At 38.3% G+C, this 19,948-nt stretch overlaps 1 protein-coding gene across 1 annotated transcript in view; it reads left to right on the forward strand.

The window, feature by feature from the left end:
• The first annotated feature begins 2,484 nt into the window (after positions 1-2,484).
• The window catches only part of LOC149263393 (uncharacterized), a 45,609-nt gene continuing 28,145 nt past the window's right edge, over positions 2,485-19,948 (forward strand). The window contains exon 1 of the mRNA XM_089426204.1: positions 2,485-3,079. Coding sequence (XP_089282330.1) covers positions 2,696-3,079 — 384 coding nt within the window. The 5' untranslated portion in view covers positions 2,485-2,695. The remainder of the gene's footprint in view (positions 3,080-19,948) is intronic.

Raw genomic sequence — 19,948 nt, forward strand, 5'->3', positions numbered from 1 at the left:
TGATGCTTCAGGAAATGGAATTGGTGCTGTTTTAATGCAAGATGAAAGACCCATTGCTTTCGAAAGTCGTCCAATCAAAGGAAAGTATTTACACAAAGCTATTTATGAGAAGGAAATGTTGGCAATACTACATGCACTTAAGAAATGGCGACCCTACCTAATGGGAAGACACTTCAAGGTAAAGACGGATCATGATAGTCTTAAATACTTTTTAGAACAACGATTATCCTCTGAAGAGCAACAAAAATGGGTCACAAATATTTTGGGTTATGACTTTGAAATCATCTACAAAAAAGGGAAGCAAAATGTTGTTGCAAATGCACTCTCAAGAAAGGATGAGGATGTGGAAGCATTATTTTGTGCTATTTCTCTTATCCAGCCAGATTGGATAATCGAAGCAAGGGATGTATGGAAGAAGGACGAAGAAGTGTGGCCACTCATTCAAAAGTTGTAGAAGATCCCAGTTCAAACAATATTGCCAGAACTCGACGAGGAAGGAAAAACCATAGTGGAACCTGGAGCAGTCACAAAAACAAGAACCTAACAGCAACGAAATCGATCAATTTCAGAGTATCTCATCAAGTGGAAGAACTTACTCGCTGAAGATTCCACATGGGAGGATAAGAATTTTATACAGAAGCATGAAGAACTACTCAAGCGTTGAGGACAACACTTTTTGAAGGAAAGGGGAATGTTAGGTCCCTATACTACTAGTGTAACCCTGTATTGTTATTAGTACAGCCCCCTTATTATATTGTTGTGCCCATGTAGTCCCCATATTGTTATTATTTTGCCCCATAGAAGCCCACTATTGTTATTATTGTGCCCTTACATTATTATTGTTAGGTGGACTCTGATTAAATTATGACCCCTTAGACTCCTATATAGAAAAGGGAGGTCTTGTCATTTGTATCATCCAAGAATTGTTCATTTGTGTAATGTAAAGGAGGTTTCTCCCTCGAAGAGGCTTATTTCTAAGGCATTGATCTATCTTTTCTACCTTTTTGTGAGCTGGTTTCATAAAACCAGCCCACCTACTCACAACTCTCCCTTGGATCGTGGATCCAACAATCCCACTCCGTAGGCCAACCAATTAAAATTTATTTTATTTTATAATTACATAATGTTTCAACCAACCATGATTCTCCATGCTGACATTGCACAACCATCATTTATCTTTATAAAAATAAGGGTCAACATAAGGGGTGTTACATCACCTCACAACTTGATATTTTGCCATTGTAAACTCGAATGGTCTAGGTTGGTTAGATTAGTTCCTTTTTGTCTTGAAGTTGTTTTTGATTGATGAAGTGTGATGTGGTTCACTTTAAGCAATTGACTTCATAAAGAAGGATAAATATTCAATATTATAGACAAGTCTTACTACATACAATTTAATTCTACATATACAATATTTGCATTTCATAAGTTTATGAACTTCAAATTGATAATAAAGTGTTACACAATTTAAGCAAATAAATTGCCAAACACTTCCTCTAAAATGATTATTTGTTGAAGATACCTTTGTCACTAGTGGGAGTCGCCAAAGGATTTTGGTGAAATGATCCATCATCTTGTTCCTTTGTTATTCAAGGGTGTACCCGAGTTAATGACTTGATATTTCATGCTCTATTGTTTTTCTTTAGTTCATCCACTAGGGGAGTTTGCTTGGGCTAACAAGGAAGATCTTCATTAGGGGAGTTTGCTTGGGCTAACAAGGAAGATCTTCACCAGGGTCTGTTAACTTGAGGTCAAACTCTTTGTACCTTGACCTCACATGAGACACTCATGAAAGAGCAACAAAGAGCATATTGATTTGCAGAGAATGCACAATGTTGTGAAAAATAGAGTATTACAATAAAAATCATATTCTAATAATCAATTGTTAAAAAGTTGCAATGTGCAAAAAAAATACATAATGGTTATAATGTTGATAACTTATTTATGAGAAATATATGATGACTATGCTCATTTGCAAAATAAGTCATAATAAAAGGCAAAAACTACATTTAATAATAATAATAATAATAAATCTTAAAATGCAAAAAGAGAACATGAATGTACATATTATGTTAGATGATTATTACATGAATGTTCTCAAGAGTTGGAGTATGCCCTAAAACTTGTTTAGCTAAGAGTTCATCTTTTTTGGACGTAAGGAAACAAATGAACGACCCAAGACCCAGAGACATCTAGTAAGAGCAAAACCTTGCGCCCTTATGAATCACTAGTGGGTAGTTCCAGGTGACGTAGTTTTAACGACGAGTCCACGTACATTTAAAAATAGTACTGAGTGATAATTATCCCACTACTTTTGCTCCCTTATGAATCAATCACTAGTAAGTAATTTTAAGTGATGTAGTTTCAATGACCATTGCATTTGGAGATAATAATGAGCGATAACTATCTCCCTACTTGTTTGACGACTAACTTACGGGAAATTTTCCCAATGATTAAAGCAGAGAAAATCATTTCAAAAAGAAGAAAACCTCGTCAATTCACTTTTAGCTCTTTCCTACATTTTAGTTTTTCCATAGAACAGAAATCGTCCTGTTCGTTTTGAGTTAGTCGAAAAACAGATTACAAACTACGCTGAATCTCAGTTGTTGAGTGCCAAAGCCTCACCAAATCAGAGGGGAGAGTGAAGTTTAATTTATAGGGTGTTTTTTCTGTCCAATGTATTATAGCAGCAAATATGGCTTGGATAGCTGGCGGGCTGAAGAACGTGTTAGGCAGGGCTGCTGGTTCAGCCAGAGGTGCGTGTGAGAGGGCATTGTGGGTTCGTTCAGAGAGCAGCTATGCATCATTTATTGGGAGCTGGAAGCCCACGGACAGCCCTGGTGTCGCCAAAGCCAGACTGGTAAAACTCAGGAAAAACTATGAGAAGGAGGTCAAAGAGCTCCGCAAGCAGTACTTCTACGAGATGGAGGCAAAGAAATTAGAAGATCAGGTCAAACGCGAGGCCGAACTAGAACGAATGAGGGTCGCCAGAGAAGAGCGTAAGGCTGCCAAGAGAGAACGGTCTCAATTGCTTGCAACTCAACGCCAACAACAATCGGAAGAATTCAGAGAAATGCTGGTAGTCATTCGTGCATTGTCCTTTTGTCAATACCCTTTTGAGGATTTCATTTTGGGTCTTAAAAATCAGTGCCTTTTCTGTTGAATACCCGATTGAATAAGTTGGGTCAATACTAAACATCCATGCTCTGCTAGGATTGGAAACTTTGTGGAAGTAAATAAATAAATATCTAAGATATAAACAGACTTTCCAACCCAATTGGCCTTTTTGGAATATTATAATTTATCCAGTTGATTCATGGCATGAACTAAATTACCCAATACCCAGCACATATAATAAATACCAATTACACCAAATAAACTGGGGGGACAGCTCTAAGTGTTGGGATGAGTTTCACCTACAATCTTTATGAAATGCTAGAATCTCCTTATAACCAAAGGTGGCAATATTTGATGATCATGTAGCAATATTATATAATCCTGTACAACTGGGCATAACTGTGTGAAGGACTATAATAATCTCCTAGTTTGATAGAAGCCAACTTTTTGACCCTTTTCCGATTTGTCCTCACTGGAATCCAGCGATGAAAATTTGTTGAAATTCACTGTTAAGTCTGCTGAAATTGAAAAGTTTGATTGCACAATTGGATTCAGCAACTTAGAAAACCCTTATTACACCTGGATTTTGCAATGTATTCATCTCATACCAGCAATTCCAGCAAAGGAGAAAGCTTTCTGTCTAAAATTGCTTGTTTTGCCTCCCGTTGTTTTGGCTGGATGGAAAAAGGCTCAAACGTGAGCCTTTCATATTATGCATATACTAATTTCTTACTCATTATATATGTGGGGACGGTTCATGCCAAAGTACGATTATCTTTCGCAAGTGATTCCGTAAATTGGCTAAAGTGTCATAACATCCTTTAGGATTGAATGCCCAAACAAGTAGATGTTATGCCGATATTTTTGTGATGCAGCCAAAGTGGAAGGGCTGAAAAAAATGAGTTATTTGAAAGTTTTCAGACATCCATTTCCTTTGCATATTTGTGAAGCTAGGACCACACACATGAGCAAGGGCTTGAATGACTTTGAAAATAAGTCCACATCCTACAATCATCAGAGCGTCAACAATATTGCAGGTTTCTGTCGAAGACCTTATGTCTTTTTATATTGAACAAGCTGACAGCTTCAGAACCTTCAAAGGGAAGGAAGACTTGCAAATCTCTGGCAACTTCAAGATCTTCAACTATGATGATGTTTATGTAGAAATTTCTGCAGATTGATGTTTCTTATGCAATTCAGAAATTTCACTTCTATACTAGAGTTTTCTCGGATCTTAACTTCGTGAATACTCAACAGTAGGGCTACTATGAAATATAAACAAAATGGTGGCAACAACGGATTATATTTCAACTCTTAACAACCCTAATCTACTAGGAAGTTCAAGAAAAAGATACCAAGATGCTCCAATAAGTTTCAGTCCTTTGGGGCAATCTTATCGTGCATGTAACAGATCTGAAAACACCTATGATAGCTGTAAATACAACCACAAAACTGCCATTATATTCTTCAATGTAAATATTAAATGACTTAACCTATTTGCCCTTAACTTATGTCAAATCAGAAAGACATATAGTGCTCGAAATTACAAACCATGAAGAATATAGATGGCTGAAAATCAAATTTGCAATTTGCACAAATATTGGACAGCTGAAAATTTCATTAACATGCAGAAAGATGAAGTTCATGTACATACGATAGCCTTATCACAAGGTTAGTACAATCCTCTACCTCTCCAAAACCCTAGTTAGGGAAAAGCAAGAAAACCTTGGCTCACACCAAGGAGATCCAACAAACATGTCCTCCAAGGCAAGACATCTCCCCTTCTTCTTCTCTTCACCAAGCACAACCTGGGATTCATCTCAAAATCCTTACCCAATTCTCTAAGGGATCAAACCCTAACCATAGTATTCAAGATGAGCAAAGAAGCTTAAGAAACCCTAGTGACTCCAAGGGAGAGAGAGATGAAGTACAAAAAATCTAAGAGAGAGGGAAAGAGAGAAAGGCTAGTGTGCTCATCCTAGTCACAACTCTAGCACAAGATGAACATGAATGAAAAAATAAGAAAGGACTCTTTCGTTCCTCTATATATATGAGAGGTAAGGGAGGCCAACAATACATATGCAAGCCTATGCCCTTACAAGAAACCTACAATGCCACATGTAGGCTCATACATATGGAGCGATACACTTCAAGGTTACACATGTTGAGTTCCAAGGTTATGTCGTTCATAGGTAAGGCTCCAAATGCAAGGTCACTCCATGATGTGTGTCTATTTGTAATGTTCCTAAGAAATTAATTGCCCAAGAGACGTAGTAGCCCATCGATCTCTGTAGGCTATAGTCCTTGATAAAGGGGAAAACCCCAAAATACCCAATATTTGGGCAACAAAGGGCAAGTTTTGGGGCAGCTGGGCAAAGAAACCCAAAGTTGGCGTTTGGTGTGAATTTTACTCAATTAATTAAGAAGAGAATCCCCTCGAGGAAATCTATAAATAAAAGAGGGTTAAATTCATTTTGGACCATCATTGATTGGATCATTTATCTTTGTTTTCTTTGAGCATGAGGCTTCGAGGGTTTGAAGACCCCTTTTCTCCTATCAATTTCGGTGGTGAAAGGTTCCACCCTAGTTGATAAATTTGTTTTCATCTTTTTATCTTTCTGATCTTGTTTTGGCTCAAGCATTTCTCTACATAAGGAGTAGAAAAGAAGATCTGTGGAAGCATCTTGGTAAGGAAAATCAAGACACTAGAAGTTGGACTATTTCTTAATTAAGGCTAGACCAATTGCCATTGGAAACAAACTGGATTTCTATGACCAAGGGTCTCTGAGGCCAGTTGGCCGAAACCTCTGAGGCAATTAAAATCATTAAGCCAGATCCTCGAAATTCTTCTCGAATCTGGACAATAATTCTTCCTGAAGCGACCGAGGTTTTCTGTACACAAGTTGAACTTTGCGGCCACCTCCGATTTCATCTGAGGCAGGTCATCAAATCCACTGAATCCTCTCTAAGGGCAACACCTGAAGAAAGGTTCTAGAGGTCAAACAAGTCTGCTTTAAGGACAAATAATAGTGAAGTTCTGCAATAGATCTACTCTAAGGCTATATGGGTTACACTGTGACCAACAAAAGCATTACGCATGAGATAAAGAGTATCATGGTCCAAGCGAGGGTCAAATCCGAGCAGACGCGAGGATTTTTGAGAGTCTACCACCCTTTTGTGTCGAGCCTGAAGCTCTTGAAGTAGTTTTATGATCTCCGCAGTGATTCAGGTGGTAATCCAAGTAATTTGAAGACCGAATTAATCTTCTAAAACAACTTCGAGGATTCATGTAGCAGATGTGGATCCTGTATTTGTGTATGACGAGCTCCCGAAATAGGTTCAAGTTTGTTGGATAGACTGAGGTAAGAACAGAGTACGGACCTAAGGCAAAACTCAGATGCTTGAGTATACAAGATTTCTTGTAGGGTTTTAGCACTTGGAATCTCTGGTTAGGGTATTGTTTCATTGTTAATTTGGTTATATCTATCTCCATCAAACGTGGACCATACTGTGTATGCATCTATAATACTGTGCCATATTGTTGTATGGATTTGATGAACGATATACTATACTGTCGGGCTTATTGTGTTGGTCGATTTGAGGTTTGAGTTCATACATTGCTCTATTTAGTCTACTGTATTTTTGAGAAATTGATATTGTTCATTGAAGAATACGTTATCTAATTAACCATTGTTTGGAAAAAGAAATTCCGCGGAAAACCTAGTGCCCTATGAAATCCTAGGACAAAAATCACCCTAGATCTCTAAAGTGGTATCAGAGCAGAAATCCCACCATCCTGGATGGTGCTTGAAGATGGAACAACTGGAAGAAATTTTTGGCAAGGAATTTGCAGAGTCATGGCGGAAGTTAGAAGAGCAGCAAGCAGAAACTATTAAGAGATTGCAAGAAGGGAACATAGTGGCCCTTACAATGTTAGAAAAATTTAACAAAAAGGCTACAACATCTAATGAGATTGAAGGGGATCCATTCCTTGAACTCGATGATAAGAACACACAACAAAAAACAAGTATATGGAAATGGGATGATCTTTGGGTTAACTGTAAGAAAAACAAATCAAGCAACGCCGATGATAAGCCCAAGCCTGCAAAATAAAGTACAAGAGAAACTAAGGTAGAGGCAAAAGCATGGACATGGTTGTATCCCCCCAAAAAGAGGAAAATCCTAAAGAAGACACCATAGCTAGTGGTGACCGTGTTGAAGGTGAAAGAAGTCAGCTAAATCTCAGGGAATAGGATGAACTTCTCAAGGAAGGGGATACCCTTTCTAACAGCAACACCACTCAGATTTCAAATATTCAGAATATTAAAGGAGATTATGAAAATATTCCTGGTGTAAAGGAGGGTAAAGGAAGTAGTGTCTGCAAGGGCTCTCCAAACACCTCTTCCAGTGATTTGTCACTGTACAGCTCAATCTCAGTGGTAGCAAGCACAAAGACATCAGATAGGGATATTGACATTTCCACTAAGAGTATTACAGGGTCTACTATGAAGCTGTCAGAGGAAGATCTACAGGTTGCAGTGGGTGTTGGTCGTGATATGGAACCATATAATATTTTATTAGATGAAGAAATGGATGAGCAACCTGATGACCAACATGCTATTAATGACAAGTCAGAGGGTGCTAATAGTATTGATGGCAAGTCAAAAGTTGTTGGTGGTGTTGATGACAAGAATAAGGTTTTCAGGAGCAATATGGGCATTAAGTTAGACCTAGTTATTACCAAGTGCAAGCTGAGAGACAATTGGACCAAGGTCACAATTAAGCCCAATTTAAGTAAATTTAATATGACCCATCTGGAAGATGATGTTGTTTCCTTGATGAGGAAGAGAGTTATGGATATTGCTGGGTGCCTTGGGAAGACAGTTAAGGTTGAGCTGAATGGACAACGGTTGCCTGTCAAGACCTTTCAAGACTATTTTGGCCTATACTTGCAAGCAACTTCCAAATTGAAGCCAAAGCCTCTTCCAAGTATCTGTGAAAATGCAAGTGAATCTGTGTGAGCTTAAGTGATGTACAATATCAATAGGTCAGCTTTGTTAATGTAATAGCTACCATTAAATGTGGTTCTTACATAGATTTAGTAGCAAACCAGATAACGACCAATGTGATGAACATTGTAAATAAGAAGAACAAGAATGCTGCAGTAAAAGCACATACGATCAAGAACCATTTATGGATCTTTGTCAATTCTTTATTTGACAATCCCACTCTTGACTCCCAAATGAAGGAGACATTGACAACTTGCAAGGACAACTTTGGTTTGAAGTGTGAACTCTCTCGAGAATTATTAAAGAAAGTGGCAAAATGCGGAGTGGTTGAGAACATATTGTCATGGGATGACTTCAAACAAAGCAAGGATCTCAATAAAACTGATGAAACTGAGAGACAAAGGTTGGCCGGTATCACCAAGTTTGATGATGCAGGTGGCAGGAATTCCGAGAAATGTACTCTAATTTTAACAGAGGCAGATTCAGCTAAGGGGTTTGCTACGACAGGGTTAGCTGCTGTTAGTCGAAACCACTACAGTGTGTTCCTTCTCAGAGGAAAGTTGCTGAATGTAAGGGAAGCTAGCCATAAACAGATCATGGAAAATGCTGAGATTCAAAATACCAAGCAAACCATAAGGTCCAATCAGCGAAGGAAAAACACTGTTCAACAAATCCTTGGTCTGCAGCATGGAAAGGATTATGACAGTGTCAAATCTTTGAGATATGGCCATCTGATGATTATGACAACTCAGGATCATGATGGTTCTCACATCAAAGGATCGCAAATCAACTTCATACACTCTTTCTGGCCATCTCTACTTAAGATTTCTTCATTGCTCATTAAATTAATCACTCCTATAGTCAAGGCAACCCATAAGGATGGAAGGACATTATCCTTTTATGCCATGCCTGAGTATGAATCATGGAGAGAATCTCCTGGTGGATCAGCATCAGGCTGGACCATAAAGTACTATAAAGGTCTTGGTACAAGTACTTCGAAAGAGGGCAAGGATTATTTCAAAAATTTGGTCAAGCATAAAAAAGACTGGCTAAGAGAATTTGAGCCGGCAACATATAAGGACCAGACGGAGACACTTATCAAGTGCAATGACTGTGTAAACAAGGAACTGATCCTATTTTCCATGGCTGAATTGCGAAGATCCATCCCATCCATGGTTGATGGATTAAAACTAGGGCAAAGAAAAATTCTGTTTTGTTCTTCCAAGGGAAATTTGGTCACACGAGAAAGGGTTGCGTAATTCTCAGGAATTGCCTTGAAACATTCTGTTTACCACCATGATGAGCAGAGTCTCGCCAACACAATTATGGGAATGATGCGAGATTTTGTTGGAAGTAACAACATTAACCTTCTTGCTCCACTTGGCCAATTCGGTGCTTCATTGAATGATTATGATGTGAGAAGCTGCTTGCAAAATCAATATTTTGCAGACTTGGGGTTGCCATGCATAGCCAGAAGCTCCATTAAAATACATAGTACCTTTGTGATGGATTGGGTTAAGCAAATGACTACTCTTGAGCCACATACAAATATGCCTACTCGATATGCTGGGAGATCAATATCTGTGGCCACTATTGTAGCTGAAGGTACTGAAAAAGAACATTGGGCAACTTATGATCGACATAAAGAACTTAAATTGCAAGAAGCCATCAAGATGGCTGAACATCTACCTGATCTGATTTCTAATATCAAAGAAGGGGGGAACAAAGAGGGCAGTAGTGGAACTTGTCATTGCTTGTGGACAAGCAATGTCGGGAAGGGGAGACTGTAATGTTCCCAAGAAATTAATTGCCCAAGAGATGAAGAAGCCTATCGATCCTCATAGGCTATAGTCCTTGATAAAGGGGGAACTCCAAAATACCCAATGTTTGGGCAGCAAAGGGCAAGTTTTGGGGTAGCTGGGCAAAGAAACCCAAAGTTGGGGTTTGGTGTGAATTTTACTCAATTAATTAAGAAGAGAATCCCCTCAAGGAAATCTTTACATAAAGGAAGATTGAATTAATTTTGGAGCATCATTGACTGGATCATTTATCTATGTTTTCTTTGAGCCTGAGGCTCTGAGGGTGTTAAGACCCCTTTTCTCCTATCAATTAGGTGGTGAAAGATTCCACCCTCGTTGATAAATTTCTTTTCATCTTTTTATCTTTCTGATCTTGTTTTGGCACAGGAATTCATCTACACAAGGAGCAGAAAAGAAGATCTGTAGAAGCATCTTGGTAAGGCAAATTGAGACATTGGAGGTTGGACAGTTTCTTAACTAAGGCTCGACTAGTTGCCACTGGAATTAGACATAATTTCTATGACCAACGGTCTTTGAGGCCAATTAGCCAAAATCTTCGAGGCAATTGAAATCATTAAGTTAGATACTCGAAATTCTTTCTGAAGCTTGATAATAATGCTTGCTGAAGCAACTGAGGTTTTTTGTACACAAGTCGAAGTCTGAGGCCTGTTGGAAAATGTAACTAGGTTCGGTCTTCATTTAATCTATTTGAGTCATCTTGTAATGTACTTGTCAAAAGAATAAAGAAAAGAATTTTTATTATTATTATTGTGACTTATTAAAGCATGGGTTTCATGCTTGGTTCACCATGTTTTAGGTCAAAGTCCCCATTTAGGACTTCTAGGATTTATTCTGAGTCAATAGAGTCATTGTACTTTTAAAGAGACCCTTCTTGGGCTTTTGAATCATGTAAAAAGGTTAAGTATTGAGTCAAATGTAATTTATGTATCCTCCACATCAAGTTGGCCTAGAAGAGATCAAGTCGACCTAAGGACATCAATTCAACCTCCCTTGAAGCCTATAAATAAAAGCAAGTCGAATTCATTTGGAGCACTTCATCAAAAGCAAGTTCGATATCTCTAAGGAAGCTGGGAAGTGCGAAGTACGAAGCCGGGAAGCCAAAGGAAGTGCGAGTTGGGTGGAGTCTAAAGAGAAGAAAAACGAAATTTTGGTGCCTCTCTCTCTCTTTGTTTCGTGCCCTAGATTGGGAGATCGAAGTCTTTCCAAGTTTCACTGATGCTGGAAGCTGCCTGATGCCAAAAGCGACTGCCTAGTCGAAGTTGCTGGAAAGGAGGTTGAATATCTGGGAGGCTAACTTGGTGTGGATGGAAGGTCTTGTCTTTGTCTAGGATGAAGAGTCTCAAAGAATACTATTGAAAGGAAGAATTTTCTTGATTAGGTTTTCGTCTTGAGGGGGAGTTTTCCCTGGCATAGTGCCTACATCCGGTGTCCATTGTTTTATGTGCTATTGCTTTGGTAATTGCTTGATGAACTAAAAGAAGGAAGATATAAAGAATCGTAATAACAAAAACATCACAAGTAATTATCAAGAATAAGAAAATCTTTCTGCCTTTCTGATTTTCTAACATGGTATCAAAGCTTTGGTGAAGAAAGAAGAAAAAGGCAGTCTCAAGCACTTGATCAAGGAACCATTCAAAAGGACTATCTCAGGGAAAGAGTCTACTATATTCAAGGAAGATGTCTAACACAATCAAGGGAGAGAACAAACTTGAAGGAGCCTCAAACTACAGGTCTTGGAAGAAGAGGGTTGACCTCATCCTTGAAAAGAACAAGGTTCTAGACTTGGTCAAAGGAAAAGTAAAGAAGCTTACAAAAGACTCTAGTGATTGACAAAGTAAAGTTCAGGGAACTAGAATTGGTGGCCATGACTCTAGTGGTAGAAGGAATAAACGACAACCTTGTCCCATTCATAGCCAACATCAATCATGCTCAAGAAATGTATGAAGCCTTGTCAAGTTATTCACTATTAAGAACATTGGTCAAGTAGCAAGTTTGAAGAATGAGCTAAGGACCACAAAGATGATTAAGGAAGACATAGTGGCCTCCTTCTTTGTGAAGATAGCAAGAATTAGGGATGATATTTTGGCCATTGATGAAATTGTTCCAGACAAAGTGCTCATGATCATTGCTCTATTAGGAATGCGACCTACTTGGGTGCATTTGCTGCATGACTTAACAGTTGGAAGGAAGTGTTAGTTTTTGGTAGCATCAGCAGTGCTCTAGTCGAAAATTGGTGGAGAGGCTAAGGCACATGAGTTCTAAAGAACCCAGAAACCGTTTGGTCAAATTCCACTCGGATTGTATTTTATTAAAATAATTAATATTTTTAATGGGGTTCCTAAGTCTAAACTTAGGGAAATTAAAATATTAATGGGTATTAATCAAAATATGGGTGAGAATGATCTAGAAGCTAGATTAAGTTATGTTTTGATCTTAGCCATTGATTAGAGATTTAATCTCGACCGTTGAAGACTCGGTAGGAAAAGTATAAAATGGAGGCTTGGGGTTCATTTGGAAATACACACAGAGAGATTGAGGAAATCGATTTTCTGAGGTGAGAAGTTTTCAGGAGGAAAATCGATTGGGGAGATCTTACAGCTGAGGGGCAGTGAGAATCCGGAAGATGGGCTTTCCGGAGAATACTGACAAAGTGGCGGAGAGAGCTTGTAGAGAGGCAGTGCAGTAGTCAGGATAGCCGACGCAGAAAAGTTGCTTGTCACGCAGAATCCAGAACTGCCGGAACTACCGCGAACTGCTGGAACAGTGGGGAAAATTGATGCAGAGGGCAGGAGCCAGAACTGCTGGGAATAGCCGGAACAATCGGGAACGCTGACGCAGAGGGCAGAAGCCGGAACTGCCAGGAACAACCAGAACTGCCGGGAAAGCTAACGCAGAGGGTAGAAGCCGAAACTGTTGGGAATAGTTGGGAAAGCTGACGCTGAGGGTAGAAGCTAGAACTGCTGGGAACAACTGGAACTGCCGGAACAACCGGGAAAGCCGAGGTAGAGGGCAGAAGAGGTGACGTAGAAATAGCCGGGGCTAGCCAGTCTTGTGCCGGATCAACCGGAATTCTGCTGGGTGATGTGAGGTAAAATTTACTCAGATTTTCTGCCAATATTTTCTCTGTAAAGGATTGCTAGATGAGCATCCTAGATTTGTATTCAAATATTTCTCTTGCATAATAATAAAACCCTTAGAGCTGCTGCATCGGTTTTCTCGCATTGGGTTTTTCTAGGGACTATTGTGTCCAAAAATAAGTGTGTCCTAGGTATCTTGTTCTTTGCTCTATTTTCTGTGTCATGAGATTAAATATTTAGTTAGTGTAGGTTGCACAAGTAATTTGCTTCAGTATTCAGAAGAATAACTTGAAGAATGTAATTTAAAAAAAACAAGTAGGTGAAGTAGATTCAAATTTGCTGCTGTAGGGGTTCCTTGGACTAGGAATTTTCACAGTAAGCACCCACTTTTGAAGAACTATGGACTGCCTGCAGTTAGGAAGAATTAAGGATCTCATTAGTTTCCAATCCTGAAGGAGTATCAAATGCCTACATTGCTCATCACAAAGGAAAGAAATTTAAAGGACCAAGGAAGAAAGTAGATATTTCCAAGGTAGAATGCTATCAATGTCGTAAGAAGGGTCATTACAGGAGTGACTATCCCGACAATCCAAGAAACAAGAAGAGAGAAAGACATCAAGCCAACATTGTTGAAGGAGACCCAAAGAAAGTCAAACCCGAAGAATTAGATTCAGGCGCTTACATTAGTAAGTTCTTTGCTTTTAGTCTTAGTTATTCTGTTTTGTGTTTTTCATATTTAGAATTTATAGGTTTTAACATGTTTTTGGAAAAGACATTTTCTTTTGTTTTATAAGTTTTTAGGTATCCCTCAAGCTTTGGAGGGAGCCCCCAACAACTCCCAAAGATAAGTATCTCATTTCCTTTTAGTTTTTGGTTTCATGTACTCATTTAGTTTTGATTATATTAAATACTAATCACCATTCTCCCTCTATTGTCTTGATTAGGAAAACATCTACTATATTCTCAAGGAGTATGAAAGAGGACCATTCAAGACAAGGTTTGTTAAGGAACAAAGGTATGCTTTAAAACATTGATTTCTTTATGATAAATGTTTATTCATTTGAAAATCTATTACTAACATTGTTGTGTCTAGTTATAGTGAATCATATTGATTCTTACTTTGGGTGATTCATCACTTGATAAATCTACCCCACTCCTATTCTTAACTGATTTTATAGAACCCTAGACAAGTTCTCTGGACAAAACCCTAACCTAAGGGTATGCTTATGGTAATGTTTGAAACTCTAAACTACTTAGGGTTATTGTGAAATGCTATTGGAAGTTCTTGTTGATGATGTCATGTTTGTGATTTCAGTATGATCATGGCATCTTAACTTGTTAGGGTTGAATGATGTTTGTTTGAGATCTCGAACCTTTGAAATTTTTGGAATAGTAGGGTTTGCTTTGCTATATTATGAAACCCTATATTTTTAGGGTTTGGTTGGGCCTATAAGCAAAACCTTTGTTATGAATGCAAGATCCTAGGAATGAAACCCTAGGCATATATAGATGTGTCCATTTGGTCGAAACCCTAGCTTGGTCTAGGTCAGTATATGTCTAATGTATTAATGTTGTCTGACATATGATATGCTTATGCATGATAATGAATTCCTAGATACATGTGTTGACCTAGTTATTGATGGTCATAAGTCTTAGGATTTAATATAAGTCCTTGTCTGAGATTCTAGGATGATATTTGGAAATCTAGGGTTTTGCAGCCAAACCCTAGTAGTAGTTAAATTCTCTAGTATGTGTGATATAACAATCTGAGATCTATTTATATAATGATTGTTGAGATTGTGAAAATAAAATTCTAGGGTTTTGGAGTTAAACCTTAGTAAAATTGAAAATCTCTGATGTATGATGGCAATGTGATAATTTGAGATTTGTGTAAGATTGTTGAAATCTGAGTTTTAGTTGTGATTGATGTTTGATTGAAAAGTCTAGGGTGTGCAACTAGCCCTAGTGGAAGTTGGTCATGTTGATGAATAAGCTGTGATTGGTTTTAATTAATTAATTCTCATGTACGAAATCTAGAATTTGTGGGAAGTCTAACATATGAATTCTGAAAGTTGTTAGATGCTTTGTAGATCTATATTTATTTGAATTGTTTCTAGGGTTTGCTATATGTTGTAGTAGGGTATGCCATACCTTTGGAAGAAACATTGAAACCCTAGATGAAATGAAAATTGTTATGAAGTAGTCTAGGGTTTATAACAAAGTCCCTAGCAAGATGTTGAAGAGTATGTGTCTCTTGTTTTGGTTTCAGATATATAAGGTTGAAATGCCTCCGTAATTCTGATATGGCTAACGTCATGTTTTTATAGATTTGGTTGTCCTTTGCTATCTAAGTTGTGCAGGGACACAATCTTCAATATGGTGAAGATGTTCGTTAATGTGATAAGCATGATGAGGATGATGATAACTTTGATGAAATGGTTGGAAGCCACAAAAGATTCTCTGATGATGAAAAGAAGAAGTTGATCTCCCTGAGGAAGCCTGAATAGAAGAGATCTCCCTAAGATTAAGAGGGAGTTTGGATAAAGAGATGCTCCCTGGTTGAGAGGGAGGGCATAGCTTGGTTTTGATTGAAGAATGAATTTCAAAGGATATGTTGTTGCATGAGAAGTAGGAAAGGAATATGTATGATTGAGGAATCTTCTGTCAGAGATTCGGTTGATAGTCCTACTATGAAAAGTTGAGAAGCAACATCAAGTTGTTTGGAAGACCCTGGAGGTTTGTATTTGATTATGTACATATGAAAGTATATTATTGATCAAGGTTGTGTTTGTACATGTGAGTCTCTTAAAGGTTTTTGATAGCATGCTGGTTACCAATCAGTTTGATTGGGAGAGATTGGTGATCCTTGATCTGCTGGATCAAGGAGTGTCGAGGCTTTGTGAGTGAAGCATTGCCTGGGAGGACATCTAGTTGGCACGTTGTGTTGATGACTAGGTCCTGAAGTTGGAAAGGTGGTCTTGATTATAGAGCTCTGTTTTTGGATACACACCTGGATCTTTGGGTTGATAGTTAGCAAGTCTAATGGTACCTAGAGAGGCTGAAAGCTTGAGTCCATCTTAGTCCCACCCGGATAGATTGCCCTGGTCAGGAATCTAGTCCGTGGCATTGCGATACCCAAATTGTTGAAAGACTAATGGATAAATTGCCCTGGTCAGGAATTTAGTCCATGGCATTACGGTGCCTAAAGTTTTTCATGGTTCATATAGTTGAGATCTTCCTTGTACTTGTATATGATGAATACCTCCCTAGTTAAGAGGGAGTGTTGGAAAATGTAACTAGGTTCGGTCTTCATTTAATGTATTTGAGTCATCTTGTAATGTAATTGTCAAAAGAATGAAGAAAATTATTATTATTATTATTATTGTGACTTATTAAAGCATGGGTTTCATGCTTGGGTCACCGTGTCTTAAGTCAAAGTCCCCATTGAGGAATTCTAGGATTGATTCGGAGTCAATAGAGTCATTGTACTTTTAAAGAGAACCTTCTTGGGCTTTTGAATCATGTAAAAAGGTTAAGTATTGAGTCAAATGTAATTTATGTATCCTCCACATCAAGTCGGCCTAGAAGAGATCAAATCGGCCTAAGGACATCAATTCAACCTTCCTTGAAGCCTATAAATAAAAGCAAGTCTAATTCATTTGTAGCACTTCATCAAAAGCAAGTTCGATATCTCTAAGGAAGTTGGGAAGTGCGAAGTACGAAGCTGGGATGCCAAATGAAGTGCGAGTTGGGTGGAATCTAAGGAGAAGAAGAATAACAAAATTTTGGGGCCGCTCTCTCTCTGTTTTGTGCCCTAGATTGGGAGATTGAGGTCTTTCCAAGTTTCACTGATGTCAGAAGCTGTTGCCTAGTCGAAGTTGCTGGAAAGGAGGTCGAAGATCTGGGAGGCTGACTTGGTGTGGAGGGAAGGTCTGGTCTTTGTCTAGGATGAAGAGTCTCAAAGAATACTATTGAAAGGAAGAATTTTCTTGACTGGGTTTTCCCCTTGAGGGGGGTTTTTCCCTGGCGTAGTGCCTACATCTGGTGTTCGTTGTCTTATGTGCTATTGCTTTGGTAATTGCTTGATGAACTAAAAGAAGAAAGATATAAAGAATTGTAATAACAAGAACATCACAAGTAATTATCAAGAATAAGAAAAACTTTTTGCCTTTCTGATTTTCTAACAAGGCCAACCCCCGATTTCGTCTAAGGCAGATCATCAAATCCACCGAATCCTCTCTAAGGGCAACACTTGAAGAAAAGTTCTGGAGGTCAAACAAGTCTGTTTGAAGGACAAATAATAGTGAAGTTCTGTAATAGATCTACTCTAAGGCTATACAAGTTGCACTGTGACCAATAAAAGCATTATGCCTGAGATAAAGAGTATCCCGATCTAAGGGATGGTTAAATCCCAGCATACGCGAGGATTCTTGAGAGTCTACCACCCTTCTGTGTCCAACTTGAAGCTCCTGAAGCAATTTTATGACCCCCACAACGATTCAGATGGTAATCCAAGTAATTTGAAGACCGAATTAATCTTCTAACAACTTCAAGGACTCCTATAGCAGATGAAGATCCTATAGCAGCGTATGACGGGCTCTTGAAACAGGTTCAAGTATGTTGGATAGATTGAGGCAAGAGCAAAGTATGCACCTGAGGCAAAACTTGGATGCTTGAGTAGACAAGATTTCTTGTAGGGTTTTAACACTTCGAATCTTTGGTTAGGGTATCTTTTCATTGTTAATTTGGTTCTATATGTCTCCATCAAACATGGACCATACTGTGTATGCATCTATAACATTGTGCCATATTGTTGTAGAGTTTGATGAACGATACACTATACTGTTGGGCTTATTGTATTGGTTGATTTGAGGTTTGAGTTCATACATTGCTTTGTTCAGTCTACTATATTTTTGAGAAAATGGTATTGTTCATTGAAGAATATGTTATCTAGTTAACTATTGTTTGGAAAAATAAACTATGTGGAAACCCTAGTGCCCTATGAAATCCTAGGGCAAAAATCACCTTTGATCTCTACACTATCTCTCCTCCTACAAGCCTCCAAAATCTCCAACGATCATCCTAAACCATGCATTCTATTGGGTCCACTCTTCCTAAATGAACATTGTTGCAACTATGTTTCCTTGAGTTAACTCCAAGACTCCATGCTAGCATCTAAGCTACCTTGTGTTGTCTAGGGCCCAATGCCTTCCTCTAGGATGTAAAATGCTCCTCCTCTGAAGAAAGGTGTTCTCCAAGCAAGCAATCATCTTCATGTGGCTATCATGTGGATACTAGAGCATCACCAAGTTGTCTGAATATCTCCAACACCTTAGGGAAGAATATCATGCAAGCATCCAATTGAGGTCAAGCAACCACTAAGTGAGATATCTCCAATGTGCAAATCTATGGCAAATCATCTCACATGTGTAAATCCATCATGGTCACTATATACTCCAAATCTCATGAAGCACCACCAAACATGGTGTAAACACTTTCCAAGTAACCTTTAAAGCTAATAGCTTATAATTTGGAATGAAGGCATTGTGGTGCTAAAGTTGAAAGAAATTGTGTAGAAAATCCATGAAAATTCTGGTCTGCTTGAATGAACAAACATGAAACTAACTTGTAATCCAAGACACAAAATTTTCTCTACTCAATTTGCAACGGAATAGGAACAAAAATAATATAGTCACACAATATCAAAAAGACAATTTTTTCTAGGGAACCCAACTGGGAAGATTCTCTGCTTGATTGAGATTTTTTTTGATAGAAATTTAGAGCAATGGATCTCTTACAACGTAGTCCTGTTTCAATAGAGAAAACAACTTCTCCCTGCTAGTCCTTAGCTTGAAACATCTTACAAGAATGCTGATCCCGCTTCTTTCTTTCCTTCCCTGGCTGAGCTCCTATTTCCTTGCGCTGATTTCTCCTAAATCCTAGCGCAATAGACACTCCTATTATTTAGGAATTACCCCTAAATTCTAGTGCATTCCTCAAGGAATTCTCGTCTATCAATCTGCCCTTCCCACCACAAGCTCCTACACAAACTCGTGCTCTCTATTGCCTTGTCTCACCAACTTGTGCTTACAAAACAATTGAATAATTCTGTTCCTTCGTCCTCCTCATAAGCTTTTCAAATAGGCTAAATTTGGCAAGTTGTATTTTTGGAAAGTGATCTAACTAGTGATTGATGAGTTAACTAGTCTAACTGACTCATGCAACTCGTCTAGTCTCAATTTAGAACTTGAGACTCAATCACTTGTCTTTTTCCAAAGATAACTAATACTAGGAGACAACCATTGAGCCTCCCACTCTAGCACATCAGTCAAATTGCTTCATGAACTGTCCTAACTTATAGGAATTTGCCTTGAATTTTAGGAATTCGTCCTAAATTTTAGGAACTCGTTTATGCTTACGAAAACTGCTTCCGTCTCTTTGACTAAGGCACAAGTCAAAGAATGACCTTTTTCGCTACTATTTTCAACACTTCGAGGAAGGTGCTTTTGGAAGAACCTTGTGCACCTGGATCTGTCTCCAACACTACCACCTTCTCCGCTACTGCACCTGCTCCCTCTAAACTAGAAGATTTAAAAATCTGAAAGTTCTATGCAGAAACTTAAAAAAAATTCTTCGTAGAAATTTGAAAGTTCTATGCAGAAAACTGAATGTTCTATGTTGGGACTTGAAAGTACTTTGCAAAAAACTAAATGTTCTATGCTGTTACAATTACTTAGAATGCAAATTTCTTTTTCAAAAATTTTCAGATTAGCAATTGTAGCTAAAACATAAGCATAAGGACTATATGAAGACAACCAAACACAAATATGAGACACTGAGATTTAGGTCCAATGAGCAGGGCAAAAGCCCCTTAAAGGGAAAAACCCAATTGATTCTTTTTCTGTTAGATTTCTTCAATTGTTCA

This window comes from Pinus tabuliformis, chromosome 6 (assembly GCF_031772625.1).
Source record: "Pinus tabuliformis cultivar Carrire ecotype Pingquan chromosome 6, CPIR1, whole genome shotgun sequence".
Taxonomy (NCBI): Eukaryota; Viridiplantae; Streptophyta; class Pinopsida; order Pinales; family Pinaceae; genus Pinus; species Pinus tabuliformis.